At 60.0% G+C, this 21,508-nt stretch overlaps 1 protein-coding gene across 1 annotated transcript in view; it reads left to right on the plus strand.

The window, feature by feature from the left end:
- The window catches only part of LOC118657324 (pseudouridine 5'-phosphatase), a 36,797-nt gene extending 26,251 nt beyond the window's left edge, over window positions 1-10,546 (plus strand). Inside the window, exons 3-4 of the mRNA XM_036311175.1 lie at window positions 7,040-7,269; window positions 9,020-10,546. Of these exons, the coding sequence (XP_036167068.1) occupies window positions 7,040-7,269; window positions 9,020-9,196 (407 nt within the window). The 3' untranslated portion in view covers window positions 9,197-10,546. The remainder of the gene's footprint in view (window positions 1-7,039; window positions 7,270-9,019) is intronic.
- The last annotated feature ends 10,962 nt before the right edge of the window (window positions 10,547-21,508 follow it).

The following is a 21,508-nucleotide window of genomic DNA, read 5'->3' on the forward strand; positions in this document are numbered from 1 at the left end:
CCCTGAGCCTGTCCCTCCTCCTCCCTGGTCCTCCCTGAGCCCGTCCCTCCTCCTCCCTGGTCCTCCCTGAGCCTGTCCCTCCTCCCCCCTGGTCCTCCCTGAGCCTGTCCTCTCCTCCCTGGTCCTCCCTGATCCTGTCCCTCCTCCCCCCTGGTCCTCTCCTGAGCTGTCTCTCCTCCTCCCTGGGTCCTCCCTGAGCCTGTCCCTCCTCCTCCTGGTCCTCCCTGAGCCTGTCCCTCCTCCCCCCTGGTCCTCCCTGAGCCTGTCCTCCTCCCCCCCTGGTCCTCCCTGACCTGTCCCTCCCTCCTCCCCCCTGGTCCTCCCTGAGCCTGTCCCTCCTCCCCCCTGTCCCCCTGAGCCTGTCCCTCCTCCCCCCTGGTCCTCCCTGAGCCTGTCCCTCCTCCTCCTCCTCCCTGAGCCTGTCCCTCCTCCTCCCTGGTCCTACCCTGAGCCTGTCCCCTCTCCTCCTCCTCCCTGAGCCTGTCCCCTCCTCCCCCCTGGTCCTCCCTGAGCCTGTCCCTCCTCCCCCCCCTGGTCCTCCCTGAGCCTGTCCCTCCTCCTCCCCTCCTGAGACCTGTCCCTCCTCCCCCCTGGTCCTCCTGAGCCGTCCCTCCCTCCCCCACCCGGTCCCCCTGAGCCCGTCCCTCCGCCGCCCCCCTGGTCCTCCCTGAGCCTGTCCCTCCTCCCCCCTGGTCCTCCCTGAGCCTGTCCCTCCTCCCCCCCTGGTCCTCCCTGAGCCTGTCCCCTTCCTTCCCCTCCTGCCTCCCTGAGCCTGTCCCCTCCTCCCCCTGGTCCTCCCTGAGCCTGTCCCCTCCTCCTCCTCGTCCTCCCTGAGCCTGTCCCTCCTCCTCCCTGGTACTCCCTGAGCCTGTCCCTCCTCCCCCCTGGTCCTCCCTGACTCCTCTCCTGAGCCCTGTCCCGCCTCCTCCCCGGTCCTCCCTGAGCCTGTCCCCTCCTCCCCCCTGGTCCTCCCTGAGCCTGTCCCTCCTCCTCCTCCTCCCCCTGTCCTCCCCCCAGCCTCTCCCTGAGCCGTCCCTCCTCCTCCGGTCCCTCCCTGAGCCTGTCCCTCCTCCCCCCTGGTCCTCCCCTGAGCCTGTCCCTCCTCCTCCCTTCCGCCCTGAGCCTGTCCCTCCTCCCCCCTGGTCCTCCCTGAGCCTGTCCCTCCTCCTCCCTGGTCCTCCCTTTAGCCTGTCCCTCCTCCTCCTCCTGGCCTCCCTGAGCCTGTCCCTCATCCTCCTCGTCCTCCCTGAGCCTGTCCCTCCTCCTCCCGGGTCCTCCCTGAGCCTGTCCCTCCTCTCTCCCTGGTCCTCCCTGAGCCTGTCCCTCCTCCCCCTGCCTCCCTGAGCCTGTCCCTCCTCCTCCCTCGGCCTCCCTGAGCCTGTCCCCTCCTCCCCCTGGTCCTCCCTGAGCCTGTCCCTCCCTCCCCCTGTCCTCCCTGAGCCTGTCCCTCCTCCCCCCTGGTCCTCCCTGAGCCTGTCCCTCCTCCCCCCTGGTCCTCCCTGAGCCTGTCCCTCCTCCCCCCAGGGTCCTCCCTGAGCCTGTCCCTCCTCCCCCCTGGTCCGCCCTGCGCCTGTCCCTCCTCCCCCCGGGTCCTCCCTGAGCCTGGCCCCTCCCCCCTGGGTCCTCCCTGAGCCTGTCCCTCCTACCCCCTGGTCCTCCCTGAGCCTGTCCCTCCCCCCCCTGGTCCTCCCTGAGCCGGTCCCCCCTCCCCCTGGTCCTCCCTGAGCCTGTCCCTCCTCCCCCCTGGTCCTCCCTGAGCCTGTCCCTCCCCCCCCTGGTCCCCCGTTCCTCCTGAGCCTGTCCCTCCTCCCCCTGGTCCTCCCTGAGCCTGTCCCTCCTCCCCCCTGGTCCTCCCTGAGCCTGTCCCTCCTCCCCCTGGTCCTCCCTGAGGCCTGTCCCTCCTCCCGCCCAGCTCCTGCCCTGTCCCCTCCTCCCCCCTGGTCCTCCCTGAGCCTGTCCCTCCTCCCTCCTGCTCCCCTCCCTGAGCCTCCCTCCTCCTCCTGGCCTCCCTGAGCCTGTCCCTCCTCCCGTCCTCCCTGAGCCTGCCCCGCCTCCTCCCTCCTCCCTGAGCCTGTCCCCTCCTCCTCCTCCGTTCTCCCTGAGCCTGTCCCTCCTCCCCCCTGGTCCTCCCTGAGCCTGTCCCCTCCTCCTCCCTCGCCTCCCTGAGCCTGTCCCTCCTCCTCCCTGGTCCTGCCCTGAGCCTGTCCCTCCTCCTCCTCCTCCTGAGCCTGCCCCTCCTCCCCCCTGGGTCCTCCTGAGCCTGTCCTCCTCCTCCTCCTCCCTGAGCATGTCCCCTCCGCCTACCTGGTCCTCGCCCTGAGCCTGTCCCTCCTTCCCCCTGGTCCTCCCTGGAGCCTGTCCCCTCCTCCCCCCTGGTCTCCTGAAGCCTGTCCCTCCTCCCCCTGGTCCCTCCCTGAGCCTGTCCCATCCTCCCCCGCCTCCCCTGAGCCTGTTCCCCTCCTCAACCTGGTCCTCCCGTGAGCCTGGTCCCTCCTCCCCTCCTCCCTCCCTGAGCCCTGTCCCTTCCTCCCCCTGGTCCTCCCTGAGCCTGTCCCTCCTTGCCCCTGGTCCCTCCCTGAGCCTGTCCCTCCTCCCCCTGGTCCGTCCCTGAGCCTGTCCATCCTCCGCCCTGGTCCTCCCGGAGCCTGTCCCTCCTCCCCCCTGGTCCGTCCCTGACCCGTCCCTCCTCCCCCCTGGTCCCTCCCTGAGCCGGCCCTCCTCCTCCTCCTCCCCCCTGGTCCTCCCTGAGCCTGTCCCCTCCTCCCCCCTGGTCCTCCCTGAGCCTGTACCCTCCTCCCCCTTCCTCCCTGGAGCCTGTCCCTCCTCGCCCACTGGTCCTCCCTGAGCCGTCCGCTCCTCCTCCTCCCCCCTGGTCCCTGACCCTCCTCCCCTCCTGGCCCGGTCCTCCTGAGCCTGTCCCCTCCTCCCCCCTGGTCCTCCCTGACTGGTCCCTCCCGAGCCTGCCCTCCTCCCCCTGGATCCTCCCTAGCCTGTCCCTCCTCCGCCCTGGTCCTCCCTGAGCCTGTCCCTCCTCCCCCTGGTCCTCCCTGAGCCTGTCCCTCCTCCCCCCTGGTCCCCCCTGAGCCTGTCCCCTCCTCCTCCCGCTCCTCCCTGATGCCCGTCCCTCGCTCCCTCGTCCTTCCCTGAGCCCGTCCCTCCCACCCCTGGTCCTCTCCCTGAGCCTGTCCCTCCCTCCCCCCTGGTCCTCCCTGAGCCTGTCCCCTCCTCCTCCCTGGTCCTCCCTGAGCCTGTCCCTCCTCCTCCCTGGTCCTCCCTGAGCCTGTCCCTCCTCCCCCCGGGTCTCCCTGAGCCTGTCCCTCCTCCCCCTGGTCCTCCCTGAGCCTGTCCCTCCTCCCCCCCGGTCCTCCCTGAGCCTGTCCCTCCTCCCCCCTGGTCCTCCCCTGAGCCTGTCCCTACCTCCCCCCCCCTGGTCCTCCCGTGAGCCTGTCCCTCCCTCCCCCCTGGTCCTCCCTGAGCCTGTCCCTCCTCCTCCTCTCCTGTCCTCCCCGGAACCTGTCCCCTCCATCCCTCCTGGTCCTCCCTGAAGCCTGTCCACTCCTCCCCCCCTGGTCCTCCCTGAGCCTGTCCCTCCTCCTCCCACCTGGTCCTCCCCTGAGCCTGTCCGACTCCCCCCTCCTCCGCTCCTCCCTGAGCCTGTCCCTCCCTCCTACCTGGGTCCTCCCTGAGCCTGTCCCTCCTCCTCCGGGTCCTCCCTGAGCCTGTCCCTCCTCCCCCCCTGGTCCTACCCTGAGCCCTGTCCCGTCCTCCCCCCTGGTCCTCCGTGAGCCTGTCCCTCCCCCCCCTGGTCCTCCCCTGAGCCTGTCCCTCCTCCCACCTGGTCCTCCCGTGGCCTGTCCCTCCTCCCCCCTGGTCCTCCCTGAGCCTGTCCCTCCTCTCCTCCCTCCTCACTGACCTTCCCCCTCCTCCCGCGTCCGCCTGAGCCTGTCCCCTGCCTCCTCCTCCGCCTCCCGAGCCTGGCCCTCTCCCCCCTGGTCTCCCTGAGACCTGTCCCTCCGCCCCCGGTCCGCCCTGAGCCTGTCCGCCCCTCCACCTCCTCCTCCCTGAGCCGGTCCTCCGCTCCGCCCTGGTCCTCCATGAGCATGTCCCTCCTCCCCCCTGGGTCCGCCCTGAGCCTGGTCCCTCCTCCCACCTGGGCCTCCCTGAGCCTGTCCCTCACCGTCCCCCCTGGTCCTCACTGAGCCTTCCCCCTCCTCCTCCTCCCTGGCCTGTCCCTCCTCCACCCTGGTCCGCCCTGAGCCATCTCCCTCCTCCCTCCTCCTCCCTGAGACTTCCCTCCTCCCTCCTCTACTCACTCCTCCCTGGCCGGTCCCTCCTCCCCCCTGGGTCCCTCCTCCCTGAGCCCGTCCTACTCCTCCCTGGTCCTCCTGAGCCTGTTCCCTCCTCCTCCCTGGTCCTCCCTGAGAGCCTGTTCCCGCCGCCCCCCCCCTGGTCCTCCCTGACCTGTCCCTCCTCCTCCTCCTCCCCGAGCCTGTTCCCTTCCTCCCCCCCCCCGGTCCTCCCTGAGCCTGTCCCCCTCCCCCCTTCCTCCCGAGCTGTCCCCTCCTCCTCCTCCTCCTGGCCTCTCCCCCTCCTCCCCACTGGTCCCCCTGACCCGTACCTCTCCGCCATGGTTCCTCCCTGAGCCTTCCCTCCTCCCTCCCCGGTCCTCCCTGAGCCTGTCCCTCCTCCGCCTCCCCCTGAGCCGTCCCTCCTCCTCCTCCTCCCTGAGCCTGTCCCGCCGCCCCCCGGGCCCCCTGAGACCGCCTCCTCCCCTGGTCCTTCCCTGAGCCGTCCTCCCCCCCCCCTGGTCTCCCTGAGCCTGTCCCTCCTCCCCCTGGTTCCTCCCTGAGCCTGTCCCTCCTCCTCCTCCTCCCTGAGCCTGTCCCCTCCTCCCCCCCTGGTCCTCCCTGAGCCTGTCCCTCCTCCCCCCTGGTCCTCCCTGAGCCTGTCCCTCCTCCCCCCTGGTCCTCCCTGAGCCTGTCCCTCCTCCCCCCTGGTCCTCCCTGAGCCTGTCCCTCCTCCCCCTGGTCCTCCCTGAGCCTGTCCCTCCTCCTCCCCCCTGGTCCTCACTGAGCCTGTCCCTCCTCCCCCCTGGTCCTCCCTTAGCCTGTCCCTCCTCCCCCCTGGTCCTCCCTGAGCCTGTCCCTCCTCCCCCCTGGTCCTCCCTGAGCCTGTCCCCCTCCCCCTGGTCCTCCCTGAGCCTGTCCCTCCTCCCCCTGGTCCTCCCTGAGCCTGTCCCTCCTCCCCTGGTCCTCCCTGAGCCTGTTCCTCCCTCCCCCCTGGTCCTCCCTGAGCCTGTCCCTCCTCCCCCTGGTCCTCCCTGAGCCTGTCCCTCCTCCTCCTCCTCCCTGAGCCTGTCCCCTCCTCCCCCCTGGTCCTCCCTGAGCCTGTCCCTCCTCCTCCTCCCTGAGCCTGTCCCTCCTCCTCCCTGGTCCTCCCTGAGCCTGTCCCTCCTCCCTCCTGGTCCTCCCTGGCCTGTTCCCTCCTCCTCCTCCCTGAGGCCTGTCCCTCCTCCTCCCTGGTCCTCCCTGAGCCTGTCCCTCCTCCTCCTCCCTGAGCCTGTCCTCCTCCTCCTCCGTCCCTGAGCCTGTCCCTCCTCCCCCTGGTCCTCCTCTGAGCCTGTCCCTCCTCCTCCTCCCTGAGCATGTCCCTCCTCCTCCCTGGTCCTCCCTGAGCCTGTCCCTCCTCCTCCTCCTCCCTGAGCCTGTCCCTCCTCCCTCCTGGTCCTCCCTGAGCCTGTCCCTCCTCCCCCTGGTCCTCCCTGAGCCTGTCCCTCCTCCCCCTGGTCCTCCCTGAGAGCCTGTCCCCTCCTCCCCCTGGTCCTCCCTGAGCCCTGTCCCTCCTCCTCCTCCTCCCTGAGCCTTCTCCCTCCTCCCCCCTGGTCCTCCCTGAGCCTGTCCCTCCTCCCCCCTGGTCCCTCCCTGACCGCTGTCCCTCCTCTCCCCCTGGTCCTCCCTGAGCACTGTCCCTCCTCTCCTCCGGTCCTCCCTGAGTCCTGTCCCTCCTCCCGTGGTCCTCCCTGAGCCTGTCCCTCCTCCCCCCTGGTCCTCCCTGAGCCTGTCCCTCCTCCCCCCTGAGGGCCTGTCACTCTCACGTGAGCCTGTCCCTTCCCTCCCCCCTTGTGGTCCTCCCTGAGCCTGGTCCCTCCTCCCCCCCTGGTCCTCCCTGAGCCTGGTCCCTCCTCCCCATGGTCCTCCCTGAGCCTGTCCCTCCTCCCCCTGGTCCTCCTGAGCCTGTCCTCCTCCCCCCTGTCCTCCCTGAGCCTGTCCCTCCTCCCCCCTGGTCCTCCCTGAGCCTGTCCCTCCTCCCACTGGTCCTCCCTGAGTCCTGTCCCTCCTCCTCCTCCTCCCTGAGCCTGTCCCCTCCTCCCCCCCCTGGTCCTCCCCGGACCTGTCCCTCCTCCTCCTCCCTGAGCCTGTCCCTCCTCCTCCTCCCTGGTCCTCCCTGAGGGCCTGTCCCTCCTCCCCTCCTGGTCCTCCCTGAGGCCTGTCCTCACTCCTCCTCCCTGAGCCTGTCCCTCCTCCTCCCTGGTCCTCCCTGAGCCTGTCCCTCCTCCTCCTCCTCCCTGAGCCTGTCCCTCCTCCTCCTCCTCCCTGAGCCTGTCCCTCCTCCCCCCTGGTCCTCCCTGAGCCTGTCCCTCCTCCCCCCTGGTCCTCCCTGAGCCTGTCCCTCCTCCTCCTCCTCCCTGGCCTGTCCCTCCTCCTCCTCCCTGGTCCTCCCTGAGCCTGTCCCTCCTCCCCCTGGTCCTCCCTGAGCCTGTCCCTCCTCCTCCTCCTCCCTGAGCCTGTCCCCTCCTCCCCCCTGGTCCTCCCTGAGCCTGTCCCTCCTCCTCCTCCTCCCTGAGCCTGTCCCTCCTCCCTCCTGGTACTCCCTGAGCCTTTCCCTCCTCCTCCCTGGTCCTCCCTGAGCCTGTCCCTCCTCCCCCCCTGGTCCTCCCTGAGCCTGTCCCTCCTCCCTGGCCCCTCCCCTGGTCCTCCCTGAGCCCGTCCCTCCTCCCTGGCCCCTCCCCCTGGTCCTCACGGAGCCCATCCCTCCCCAGGGGTGGAGCGGCTGGTCCGCCACCTGCGCCAGCACCGGGTGCCCATGGCCGTGGCCACCAGCTCGGGGTCGGTGTCCTTCGAGATGAAGACCCGGGGGCACCGCGACTTCTTCGGCCTCTTCGACCACATCGTGCTGGGCGACGACCCCGCCGTGCAGAGGGGCAAGCCGGACCCCGACATCTTCCTCGCCTGCGCCGGCCGGTTCTCGCCTCCTGCACCCCCGGACAAGGTGCGCACGGGGGACTGGGGGCGGAGGGCGGGTGGAGGGCACGGCCACCTGGCTCTCCGACGAGCCCTGCCTGCTCCATCCCCAGGAGTCGCCCTGCACCCCTGTGGGTGCCCCCTGAACCCTGCCCCTCCACTCCCTGGACAGGTCATCTTCCAGGATAAAGCCCTCCAGCCCCAGCTAATGACGCTCATCTGTCCAGGAGGCACATTCACATGGCCTTCCCTCAGCTGGGGAGAGGGGGTGCATTGAGGCCTGGGAGTGGACTCAGGTGGCCTTAGGCTTAGCTGGGGAGAGGGGGGTGCATTGAGGCCTGGGGGTGGACTCCCATGGCCTTAGGCTCAGCTGGGGAGAGGCACTGAAGTCTGGGGGTGGATTCAGACGGCCTTCCCTCAGCTGGGGGTGCACTGGGGCCTGGGGGTGGACTCCCATGGCCTTAGGCTTAGCTGGGGAGAGGGGGTGCACTGAGGCCTGGGGATGGACTCACATGGCCTTAGGCTTAGCTGGGGGTGCACTGAGGCCTGGGGGTGGATTCAGATGGCCTTAGGCTCAGCTGGGGAGAGGGGGTGCATTGAGGCCTGGGGGTGGACTCAGGTGGCCTTAGGCTTAGCTGGGGAGAGGGGGTGCACTGAGGCCTGGGATGGACTCACATGGCCTTAGGCTTAGCTGGGGGTGCACTGAGGCCTGGGGGTGGACTCACATGGCCTTAGGCTTAGCTGGGGGTGCATTGAGGCCTGGGGGTGGATTCAGATGGCCTTAGGCTTAGCTGGGGAGAGGGGGTGCATTGAGGCCTGGGGGTGGATTCAGATGGCCTTAGGCTTAGCTGGGGAGAGGGGGTGCATTGAGGCCTGGGGGTGGACTCAGATGGCCTTAGGCTCAGCTGGGGGTGCATTGAGGCCTGGGGGTGGACTCCCATGGCCTTAGGCTCAGCTGGGGAGAGGGGGTACATTGAGGCAGGGGGTGGATTCAGGTGGCCTTAGGCTCAGCTGGGGGTGCATTGAGGCCTGGGGGTGGATTCAGGTAGCCTTAGGCTCAGCTGGGGGTGCATTGAGGCCTGGGGGTGGATTCAGGTGGCCTTAGGCTCAGCTGGGGGTGCATTGAGGCCTGGGGGTGGATTCAGATGGCCTTAGGCTCAGCTGGGGAGAGGGGGTGCATTGAGGCCTGGGGGTGGACTCAGATGGCCTTAGGCTCAGCTGGAGAGAGGGGGCGCTCATTGACACCTGCAGATCCAAGGGTCCTGGGTTCGATTCCGGTCAAGGGCATGTGCCTCGGTTGCAGGCTCCTCCCCGGCGTGGGCCCTGGTCGAGGCGTGTGCAGGAGGCAACCCGTCAATGTGTGTCTCTCACATCGATGTTTCTCTCTGTCTCTTTCTCTCTCTCTCCCTCACTCTCTAAAAATCAATGGGAAAATATCCTGGGTGAGGATTAACTATGTGTGTGTGTGTGTGTGTATGCATGTGTGTATTTGAGGTAAATAATAAAATAAAACGTGACCAGCTCCGAAGTTACTGAAAAGCATGCTTCCACCTACAATGACCTCTCCTGCTCTAGATATTCAATTATTGATTGAACAGAGTTTTAAGATTCCCATCAGATAAAGTCTGGCCCTGGCTGGTGTGGCTAAGTGGGTAGAGCATCAGCCTGCAGACCGAAGGGTCCCGGGTTCGATTCCCGGTCAAGGGCACGTACCCGGGTTGTGGGCTGATCCCCAGTAGGGGGCACACCCGTCTCAACCCTCTCTCCCCCACCTGCAGTGCCTGGTCTTCGAAGACGCCCCCAACGGGGTGGAGGCGGCCCTGGCGGCCGGGATGCAGGTGGTGATGGTCCCGGACGGAAACCTGCGCCGAGAGCTGACCACGAAGGCCACGGTGGTGCTGGCCTCCCTGCAGGACTTCCAGCCCCAGCTCTTCGGGCTGCCGCCCTTCGCGTGACGCTGCCCCGCCCGGCCCCCACGGTGTGAGACCCCGGCCGGCACCAGCAGGGGCATCCCCCCACATGCCCGGGGTCACCCATCCAGCCTCAGACCTCCCGCCCCTTCCCTAAATGCTGGCCGACCAGCCCGGCCTGTGTGGCTCAGTGGTTGAGCATCGACCTAGGAATCAGGAGGTCAGGGTTCGATTCCAGATCAAGGGCACATGCCCAGGTTGCAGGTTCCATCCCCAGTAGGGAGTGAGTAGGAGGCAGCCGATCCATGATTCTCTCTCCCTCTCCCTTCCTCTCTGAAATCAATAAAAATACATTTTAAAAGTATATATATAAAAAAAAATAAATGTTGGCCAACGGCAACTTGTCCATGGACAGATTCAAAACAGCGGCAGCCCAGATCAGAGATCAGAACCGACCCACACGGTCTCGTGAATGACCTGGGAACGCTTGCATCTGAACAGCCGTGTGCTTATCATGTGCATGGAATGTACACGCTTGTACATCCATGTACATGCTTGGTGGGAATACACGTGTGTATGCACGTGTGTGTCAGTATACATTCCTGTGCATGTACAATCCATCCCCAAGACAAACAAAGTTATACCTGTGTGTATTTCTTCCTGCCCCCTGCCCGGCACCCCTGAAATGCGGACACGTACACGTATGTGCCTTCCTGTGCACCTGCGCGTGTCCGTATTTATGTCCGTTCTGTGCTCCGTCACCAGTGGCTGCCGACAGCAGCGCGGTGGCCCTTCTGTGGGTGTGGCAAGCCGCGCGTGAAACCATGTCACAGCTGAGCCTTAGGAATTCCACCTGCTCGTTGGCACACGCTGACACGCCGACTCCTGGACATAGCATGTCTGCATAGCGTGTCCAATGGGGCAGGCATGCTCTCTACCTCCAACAGTTGTTTTTTTTGTATTTTTTTGGTGTGATCTTTTGTTGTTGTTTTTTACGGAGCTACTAAACCCAAGACGGCCAGCGTTCACATGGAGATATTTTGTTATAGAAAAAAAAAAACGGGGAAGATGCGATCAGAGGTGTCCCCACCACCTGCCCCCTTCCCTGTGGTCCCCGTCGCTGTCCGTCGCGGGAAACCCGTAGCCGCGTCCGGAGGGTCCGGGGGGATGACGTCTGGCCAGGATGGGCTCAGTTTAGCATGTTCATGTCTGTTCTTCACGTTCTCTTTCGACTGGCGGCCGCTTGTAACATCGTCCTGGTTCCCTCGCCGGTGAATTTACTTGAATAAAACTTTTCACACCCGCTGACGTGATGTTTGTATGAAAGTATGATTTTGCCTTTTCTTTTAAAAATACAAACAAATAAAATTGTCCTCTAAGAAATGTACAACATAAGTGTGTCTAATTGACAGTTTTTCCTAACTCAATCACACTAATTGTACAATGTTGTGTGTACATAACACACATACACACATATACACACACACATATACGTATATACACACATGTACACACACATATACATATATACACACATGTACACACACATATACTACAGGCCCGGTGCACGAATTCGTGCAAGCGGCTCGGCCCTCGCAGCCCCGGCTTCGCCCAGAAGGTCATCTGGAAGGACGTCCGGAAGGTCGTTCGGCTGTCCGGTCTAATTAGCATATTATGCTTTTATTATATAGGACATATGACTAGTTGCCTTAGTTTCGTAGCTCATTGAACCTGGGCCTACAGCCTGCTGACCACAGCCCCGCCTGGCTCACCCAGGGGCATGCACCCTGCAGAGAATATGGGGGGCGGGGGAGAGGGGACTAGAAATGAGGGTCAGACAGGCCTGTGTTATCTGCACAGAGCATATCTATGCAGAATAACATCCATGCCTATCTCTCTCTGTATATCTATTTCATATCTCTAGTCTCTTATCTACATCCACCTCTGTCTCCTTCGGAACGTTGCTGTCTAAACAGCTCAGGGAAAATCGAGTGTGGCTCTCCCATCTGTGCGAGCCGATGGTTTTGGATTAAGGGGAAAATTACCGTGGCTGCATGCCATGTCTCCCGTGGGAAGCGTTACCAATCTGCAGCAGGCATGTGCCCAGTTCTCCAGCCTCACGCCTGGTGCGTTTGCGTAGCGTGTCCCCATATGACACAGAATGTGGCTTCGGATGCTCGTACAGTGGTCGGCACCTTGTGCTGTGCCTGTGTGTGTGTGTGTGTGTGCGCACACGTGTGTGTTAGACATTCTCCCTCTCTCTCTCTCTCAAACACACACACACACTTCTATCTTTACAAATGCTCTTTTCCCAGAGTGGATAACACTTTTTTAAAATATATAGCCGAAACCGGTTTGGCTCAGTGGATAGAGCATCGGCCTGCGGACTGAAGGGTCCCGGGTTCGATTCCGGTCAAGGGCATGTGCCTGGGTTGCGGGCACATCCCCAGTAGGGGGTGTGCAGGAGGCAGCTGATCGATGTTTCTCTCTCATCGATGCTCCTAGCTCTCTATCTCTCTCCCTTCCTCTCTGTAAAAAAATCAATAAAATATATTTTAAAAAAAATAAAAATAAAATAAAATATATATATTTTTTTACTAGAGGCCTGGTGCACAAATTCGTGCACCAGTGGGGTCCTTCGGCCTGGCCCGCAGGATCGGGCCGAAACCAGCTCTCTGACATCCCCCGAGGGGTCCTGGATTGCGAGGGCACAGGCCAGGCCGAGGGACCCCACTGTTGCACGATCGGGTCCAGGGAGGGACACAGGAGGTTGGTCAGCCTAGGAGGGACCGCGGGAGGGCTCCAGGGCGTGTCAGTCCCGATCGGCCAGACCCAGCAGCAAGCTCACCTACTGGTTGGCGCATCTGCCCCCTGATGGTCAGTGCACGTCATAGAGACAGGTCAACCCGTTGACTGCCCCCGGTGGTCAGTGCACGTAATAGCGAGCAGTTGAGTGGCCTTAGCATATCATTAGCATATTACACTTTGATCAGTTGACTGGCCGACCGACCAACCGGACACTTAGCATATTAGGCTTTTATTATATAGGATTGACTATAGAGAGGAAAGGAGAGGGAGAGAGAGACAGAGACATCCATGATGAGAGAGAATCATGGATCAGCTGCCTCCTGCACGCCCCCTGCTGGGGATCGAGCTCACAACCCGGGCACGTGCCCTTGGCCGGGAATCCAACCGTGACCTCCTGGTTCGTAGGTCGACGCTCAACCACTGAGCCACGCCGGCCGGGCTGGGTAACAACACTCTTAAGAGAAAAGAATGGGTTCAAGATCAAGAGCAGGCATTTCATTTAGGATGGATTAGGACCTGGGCCCCTTCTATGGGCTGACGTCTCCATCCAGAGAAAAACCACTTGTCTGGAGGCTTTAACAAGGAAGCCCCATGTATGTTCAGTGGGAATTCTTACCATCCGCCCCCTTCGACACGGGCGGGAACGCCACGCACCTGCCCACCTCCGCTGACCTCTCCTCCCCGCGGGTCCCTGCAGCCTGGTCGCCATGCAAAGGGCAAGATCACCTCCCTTCCCAACCCGTCCCCACCCCCCTGGGCCCTCTCGCTGGGCCAGCTCCAGGCCTCCCCCACCGCCCCCGGTGGGCCCCGCAGACACCACGACACCCAGGCCTCCCTCTGGGCCCCGCAGACACCACGACACCCAGGCCTCCCTCTGATTCCCGTGCAGCTCCGAGCAGAGCTCTGTGCCGTGTTCCGGAGGGAAGTGGATCGCGTGAACACAGAGAGCCAAGGGAGCATGTGTGTCCAGAGGCGGGAGATAGCGGGCGGAGAAGAGAAGGACTTGTCAGCGTCTGAGATAAGATCGGGGGGGGGGGGGGGGGGAGCCCGCTCATAACATTGATGGAGCGCCTGCCTGCCAGGGGCTGCCGGCTTTCTCTCCCCTAATCACAGAAGCTGGCGTCAAACCATTACTCAGACCTGGCCGGAGGGTGGGTGTGGGAGAGAGGGGAGTCAGAGGGGGGAGGCATCCATTATCCCTCTGTCCAGCAAAGGAGAGGCGATAAGAGTTAGTCTAAGTGGTTTCACCCACAGGGACAGAGAGGAATGGGCCGCGGCCTCGGCGAGAGAGGAGAAACGCTTGAAATGAGTAAATGCATCTTTAGCCCTTGCCAGTGTTGCTCAGTGGCTAGAGCGTCGGCCTGGGGACTGAAGGGTCCTGGGTTCGATTCCTGGTCAAGGGCACGGACCTGGGTTGCAGGCTCCTCCCCAGCCCATGGCCTTGGTCGGGGCGCGTGCAGGAGGCAACCCATCGATGTGTCTCTCTCACATTGATGTTTCTCTCTGTGTCTCCCCCTCCCTTCCTCTCTCTCTGAAAATCAATGCAAAAATATCTTCAGGTGAGGATTAGCTAACTAGATGAATGAATGCATGAATGAATGAATAAATGAATGCATGAATGGATGAATGAATGAATGCATCTGTGGGACCACGTTGCTAACCTGACCAGCTCAGGGAAGGCCTTGCAAACTCAGAGACCTGAAGTCAGCACAGAGGATGGGCTGACATGAAAACGTTTTAATTAAAAAGCAGTTTACAGCCCTGGCCGGTTTGGTTCACTGGTCGGCCTGCGGACTGAAGGGTCCCGGGTTCGATTCCAGTCAAGGGCATGTACCTTGGTTGCGGGCACATCCCCAGTGGGGGGTGTGCAGGAGGCAGCTGATTGATGCTTCTCTCTCATCGATGTTTCTAACTCTCTATTCCTCTCCCTTCCTCTCTGTAAAAAAATCAATAAAATATATATTTTTTTAAAAAAATAAAAAGCAGTTTACACTATAGGAGTGGATGGTCACTTCCTAGGCCGGTATTTTCCCTGATAAAGACCATCTGGATCTTCCCTGAGCCCGTTGTGTTTTTTTGCATCTGAGATGACAGAACCTGTGGATCCAATATTGGGGTCACCCGTCACTTCCCTTTCTCCAGACCCCTCGAGGCACAGCCCACGCATCAGGGCGGACACCCCCAAATCCCCTCATTGCTATTGTCATCATCGTGTTCATTGCTGACTGTCGAAGGTCCGGCACCCACGTGTGTAAATGAATCAGGTGTCCATCATTTCACATTGCTATTGTCATCATCGTGTTCATTGCTGACTGTCGAAGGTCCAGCACCCACGTATGTAAATGAATCAGGTGTCCATCATTTCACTTTTCATCCAATGCCAGGGGTCTCCCCGCTTGGCTTTCTCCCGCCTCCCTGACCCATCCCCGATGGATCCATCCCCTAGGAACCCACGTATGTCCGCGTCTTTGATTGTCATGTATAAAATAAGGTAAAAAAAAAATCGCCAATCTCCAACCCTTGAGGTTCTGCTTCCCTGCCGTTGTCGACGGTTTGGCGCCAATAAACTCACAGAAGTTCTTATAGGTTTGAATGTGTCTTACGTCCACCCTCCCACGTGTGTATTTGTCCGCGTGAGTTATACGGACCCTCTCTCTCTCTCTCTCTCTCTCTCTCTCTCTCTCTCTCTCCCCCCCCCCCCGTTCCCCAGTATTTGAAAGTGAAATATCGATGGTGCAATATTTCACTTCCCAAACACACAGGTCCTGCATGAAAACGCTTGTGTGGTCCGGCCGGCGGGACTCAGTGGTTGAGCTTTGACCTGCGAACCAGGAGGTCCCGGGTTCGATTCCCAGTCCAGGGCACCTGTCTGGATTTCAGGCTCGATCCCCAGTGTGGGGCGTGCAGGAGTCAGCCGATGCATGATTCTCTCTCATCATGGATGTTTCTCTCTCTCTCTCCCTCTCCCTCTCTGAAATCAATCTATATATATAAAAAGCCAGCAGCCGGAACACCCCAGTCGCTATGAGGCCCACTGCTGCTAGCAAACTGGCCCCATGGGGGGGTGAGGCCGGCGGCCAATCTCCCTGGACCCCTCCCCCTGGCTGGCCCTGCCCCTGATCGCCCCCCTACCCCAATAGGGAGTGGGCTGGCCAACCTCCTGTAACCCCTCCCCCTGGCCAGCCCCACCCCCAATGGGCACCCCGACTCCAGTCAGGGGCAGGGCCAGCCGGCCAACCACCCATGGCCCCTCCCCCAAGCTGCCGACCCCCAATCACCCCCCCAATTGGGAGCGGGGCCCACTGGCCAATCACCCGCAGCCCCTCCCCCCAGTGACCCCGGCCCTGATCGGACTGATGGGCCCATTCAGGGCCGATGGCTGGCCAACCTCCCCCCCCCATCTCCTCCTCCCTACAGACCTTGGCCCCAATCAGCCGATTGGGGCCGGGCCCACCGGACCCCACCCGTGCACGAATTCATGCACCGAGCCTCTAGTGCAAATATATTGAAGAAAAAGGAAAAAAAAAAAGATAGTGGCCTTTGGCTGGCCCTGGGATTTCCAGGAATAAGATGGGCGTTAATGAGGGACAGAGACGCCACAATCCCTTTACGCCGGGGCGGTTCCGTGACCTTCGTGTAATCCAGGACGGGGATTAGAGGGCTGATCCCAGGTCCCTCTGCCAAGTCGCCGCCACCCTGGCACCGGGGACTTGGCACAGCGACGCTTGTCTCCCCGCCAAGGACTCCCGCCTTCAAGGGCGCCAGGAGGCACCCTGCAGGGAAACCAGGCCAGCACTCGCCCTGCTCCCGGGGCTGCATCTGCTGCAATGGACGGGGTTGGGAGGGGTGGGAGCTTGCCAAGGACACGGCGACCTTCACAGCCCAGGACACGGCGACCTTCACAGCCCAGGGCTTGGACCCCGGCTCATCCCGTGTGTCTAACAGCGGGGACCGGCTCAGTCACACGTATCCTGCACTCTCGTCCTTTGCACAGATTCCATCGCCTCGCCCTCATGGTAACGCGGTGGGGAAATCGAGGCACGCTGAAGTGACAGCGCTGGGATTTTTTAAAAAATATACATGGTTTTTATTGATTTTTTACAGAGAGGAGGGGAGAGGGATAGAGAGTTAGAAACATCGATGAGAGAGAAACATCGATCAGCTGCCTCCTGCACACCCCCCACTGGGGATGTGCCCGCAACCCAGGTACATGCCCCTGACCGGGAATCGAACTCGGGACCCTTCAGTCCGCAGGCCGACGCTCTATCCACTGAGCCACACTGGATAGGGCAGCGCTGGGATTTTTTTAAAAATATGTTTTTATTGATTTTAGAGAGAGAAGGGAGAGGGGGAGAGAGAGAGAGAGAGAGAGAGAGAAACATCCGTGATGAGAGAATGAATCACGGACCGGCTGCCTCCCACACGCCCCCGACTGGGGATCGAGCCCGCAACCCGGGCACGTGCCCTTGACCGGGAATCGAACTGTGACCTCCTGGTTTATGGGTCGACCCTCAACCACTGAGCCACACCGGCTGGGCCTTCCAGCCAGTTGCTGACGGACGGACGGACAGACGGATGAACGGACGGATGGACGGACAGAGGGGCCCCTGCGCTTGGTGGATGGCTCTCTCTAACGTTGCCATGGACACGCTTGTGCTGTGTGATGTCACAGGAGTGGGTCCGAGCCAGGAGCTGGGTGTGGTGAGGAGGTCGGAGAGCGGGGTTGCAGCCAGGAGAGCGGGGTTGCAGCCGGGAGGCCGGGGGGCATCCTGGGAGATTGACCATGTAACCAGGCCTAGAACCCGCGTCCGTGGCCCGCGGACAGGCCAACGCTGCTCGGCAGGCGGGAAAGGGCACGTTCAGTTCGAGGGGGAATCGTTGTGGGTGCAGCAACCAGGGAGGGCTTCCTGGAGGAGGTGGCCTTCAGCGAGGCTGGGAGAATAAGTGGTATTGGGGGGGGGGGCGCTGGGAGAATGAGGGCTGCAGAGCTAAGGCAGGAGGCACTGATGTTTAGGGGACGCTTCTGCTGCGGGCCCCATTCTTCCCTTTTCTTTCAATGTGTTTTTATTGAATTTTAAAGAGAGAAGCGCAGCCCTGGCCGGTGTGGCTCAGTGGATAGAGCGTCGGCCTGCGGATTGAAGGGTCCCGGGTTCGAATCCGGTCAAGGGCAGGTACCTTGGTTGCGGGCACATCCCCAGTGGGAGGCGTGCAGGAGGCAGCTGATCGATGTTTCTAACTCTCTATCCCTCTCCCTTCCTCTCTGTAAAAAATCAATAAAAAATATTTTTTTAAAAAGAGAGAGAGAAACATCCATGATGAGAGAGGAGCATTATTCCTCGGCCGCCTCCTGCACGCCCCCCCGACTGCGGGATCAAGCTCACAACCCGGGCACGTGCCCTGCCCGGGAATCGAACCCTGGCCTCTTGGTTCATGGGTTGATGCCCAACCACTGAGCCACACCGGCCGGGCCAGCGCCCTGTTCTCCCCCAGGGCGGCGGGTCTCTGTACGAGGGTGGCAGGACTCACACTGGAAACGTTGGTGGGTGATCACGGACCTCCAGCCGAAGAATTGGGGTTCCTTCGTTTGAAGAAAACGGCCCGTTAACATTTAATTTAGAATGCTCCCCTGAAACGCAATTAGGAAGCGTCGATGAAATATTTATTGCGTTCCCCGCATTCCTCGGAGACAGGCAGGCATCGTCTGGCTTCCCTCCCTGGCAGGCCAGCCACACACAGCCTCAGGGCTGAAGCGGGAGACTTGGACGCGGAAGGGATGTTGAAGAAAAAAAAATAATAATAATTTTTTTTTTTCTGGGAGAAAACAGCAAACCCAATAAAAATAAGAAATGAGCACTAATACACTTTGAGGCATTTTGAGAACCTAGACCTTTTTTTAATTTTCATGTTGTTTAAATATATTTATTTAAAAAATATGTATTTATTGATTTCAGACAGAGGGAGGGAGAGGGAGAGAGGGAGAGAAACGTTCAAATGATTTGCCCGGCCGGCGTGGCTCAGTGGTGGAGCGTCAACCTAGGAACCAGGAGGTCAGGGTTCGATTCCCGGTCTGTGTGCCGATAAAACTTTATCGACGGAACCAAACAGAGGGCCGGGTGTGCCCGAGGGCTGCAGCTTGCGGAGCTGTGGGCTAACTCATTCCTCAAGTCACGTCGGGGACGCAGCTACGAGGACCTTTTGTTATGCAGGGCAGGAGAGGGTCAAGGTCAGGGCTCCCAGATTCCCAGGCCCCAGCCTGGCTCTTATTTCCGGACTAGAGGCCTGGTGCACAAAATCCGTGCACCGTGGGGGGGGGGGTGCCCCTCAGCCTGGCCTGCACCCTCTAGCAATCCAGGACCCCTCAGGGGATGTCCGACTGCTGGATTAGGCCTGCAGGGATCGGGCCTAAACCTGCAGTCGGACATCCCTCTCGCAATCCGGGACTGCTGGCCCCTAACCATTCGCCTGCCTGCCTCATCACCCACTAACAGCTCCCCTGCCTGTCTGGTTGCCCCTAACTGCTCACCTGCCTGCCTGGTTGCCCCTAACCACTCTGCCTGCCTGATCGCCCCTAACCGCTTGCCTGCCTGCCTGACCACCCCTAACCACTCTGCCTGCCTGATCGCCCCTAACCGCTTGCCTGCCTGCCTGGTCGCCCCTAACCGCTTGCCTGCCTGCCTGATCGCCCCCTTACCACTCTGCCTGCCTGATCGCCCCTAACCCCTCTGCCTGCCTGATCGCCCCCTAACTGCTCCCCTGCCTGCCTGATCACCCCCTAACTGCTCCCCTGCCAGCCTGATTGCCCCTAACCACCTCTGCCTGCCTGGTTGCCCCTAACCACTTGTCTGGCTGCCTGATCACCCCTAACTGCTCCCCTGCCTGCCTGATCGCCCCCTAACAGCTCCTCTGCCTGCCTGATCGCCCCCTAACAGCTCCCCTGCCAGCCTGATTGCCCCTAACCGCCTCTGCCTGCCTGGTTGCCCCTAACCACTCGCCTGCCTGCCTGATCACCCCTAACTGCTCCCCTGCCTGCCTGATCGCCCCCTAACAGCTCCCCTGCCTGCCTGATCGCCCCCTAACAGCTCCCCTGCCAGGCTGATTGCCCCTTACTGCTCTTCTGCCTGCCTGATTGCCCTAACCACCTCTGCCTCGGCCCCTGCCGTGGCAGCTTGGTCTGGAACGATGTCCGGAACAACGTCCGGAAGGTCGTCCGGCTGTCTGGTCTAATTAGCAACATTACACTTTTATTATTAGAGATTCCTGGGCACTCGCCGTGCTGAGAGCCGCGGGCCCGTGTCCAAGATGCCAGGTTAGACGGGACCAGACGCAAATCTCCCGTCTACTTTTGAAATCACGCAGACGGGATCCCAGGTCCCTTCTATGGCGTGTCCCCTCCACGGAGCACGCACAGCTGTCCTGACGGACTGAGAAATTCGCCTTAAAATGTACGGCCGTGTCCTCCCCGCCTGCGGCTCTTCTCACACCTCGAAGGAAACCGCTCACAGGGATTTGCACAATTCCCCACCCCACCCGCCAGCCCCCCAAACGTTGCCTCGATGTTGGACAAGGGTAAAAATCTCTCGTCCTCAAGGAATTGGGTTTCCTCCACCTCCCGAAACGTTAAAAACCTTTCACCCGGCGTCTTAAAACGAGGGACGGAACCCGGTCATCCAATGGGCCGTTCCTCTGCGTCAATCAGAACCCGCGAGTTCAGCCGGAGTTTGCAAGAAGATAACTTCTCACCGTCCGTCCGTATAATTGGTTGGCTTTATTTCATTTTATCTTTTTCGTTACGAGCCGGTTTCCGGGACGGAATGCATTTCTCGGGCATTTGGAAGTCAAATGTGACATTTGCATCAAGGTTTCCTGGTCACCTCTGCGCTTTGGTGGGGTTGGGCCTGCAAAAAAAAAAAAAAAAAAAAAAATTCTTTTTTAAGTTCCTTGCTTCTCAACCTTGGCTGCACCTTAGAATCACCTGGGAATCTTTTTAAAATCCTGATTTCTGGGCCTCATCCTCCGGGAAATTCTGTTTCTTCGTTATGGGGTGAGGCCACAACATGAGGCCTGGCCCGCGTGGCTCCGTGGCTGAGCGTCGACCTATGGACCAGCAGGTCCCAGTTCGAGTCCCGGTTCGATTCCCGGTCTGGGCACAGGCCTGGGTGGTGGGCTCCATCCCCAGTACGGGGCGTGCAGGAGGCAGCCGATCCCTGATTCTCTCTCATCATGGGTGCTTCTCTCCCTCTCCCTCTCTCTTCCTTTCTGATATCCTTATCCATATTCTTATCCATATCTACCTATCTATATCCATATCTATAATCTATATCTAATCGATATCTATATCTATAACTCTCTCTCTATCTACAGATACCTATAGCTACCTTTATTATATCGATATCCATGTCAATAACCATATGCATATCTACTCCTATATCTACCTATATCTATCTTTATTTATATCAGCTATGTATATACACCTTTCAATATCTAACCTATATCTAATCGATATCTATATCTATACCTCTATGTCTATCTACATATACCTATAGCTACCCCTATTATATCTATATCTATATCTATATCTATATCTATATCTATCTCTATCTCTATCTCTATCTCTATCTCTATCTCTATATCTATATCTATATCTATATCCATATCCATATCTAGTAGTATATCTATATCTATATCTAAATCTATATCTATATCTATATCTATATCATCTATATCTATATATGAATCTATATCTAATCTGTATCTAATCAATATCTATATCTATGCCTCTATATTTCTATCTACATATACCTATATCTACCCCTATTATATCTATCTCTATCTCTATATCTATCTCTATCTCTATATCTATATCTATATCTATATCTATGTATATCTATATATCTATATCTAACCTATATCTAATCTATATCTATATCTAACCTATATCTAATCTATATCTATATATCTATATCTAATCTATATCTATATAATGTATATCTATATCTAATCTATATCTTTATCTAATCTACATCATACCTCTATCTATACATCTGTATACACCTATATCTATACCTAATCTATACCTAATCTATCTATAGCTAATATATATCTATATCTAATTTATATCTCTATATCTCTATATTTATATCTATAAATACACACACACGCACACACACGCGCATACAGGGTTCCCCCCCCCCAAAAAAATGCACACACACCTGAACAGCTGATGACTCAACGGATGTTCCTTTCTCTTCCGACTTAACCCCCTGGGATTAACAAATCACGCACAGCGCGGCCCTGCTGGTGTGGCTCAGTGGTTAGACCTCGGCCTGTGACCCAGGAGGTCAGGGCTCGATCCCCAGTGGGGAGCAGGGGTGAGGGGGGGAAGCGGGTGCAGGAGGCGGCCGGTCCGTGATGCTGCCATCCGCACCAGAGAGCCCCCCATGGCCCCCTGCACCGGCCAGCCCCCCCATGGCCCCTGCCCTCCAGCCGCCTTAGGAGGGCGCCCTAGTTCTCCTGACCCTGAAATGACATTTCCAAGGAGCGTAGTGGATG

Source organism: Myotis myotis, unplaced genomic scaffold (genome assembly GCF_014108235.1).
Source record: "Myotis myotis isolate mMyoMyo1 unplaced genomic scaffold, mMyoMyo1.p scaffold_m19_p_51, whole genome shotgun sequence".
NCBI classification, from domain to species: Eukaryota; Metazoa; Chordata; class Mammalia; order Chiroptera; family Vespertilionidae; genus Myotis; species Myotis myotis.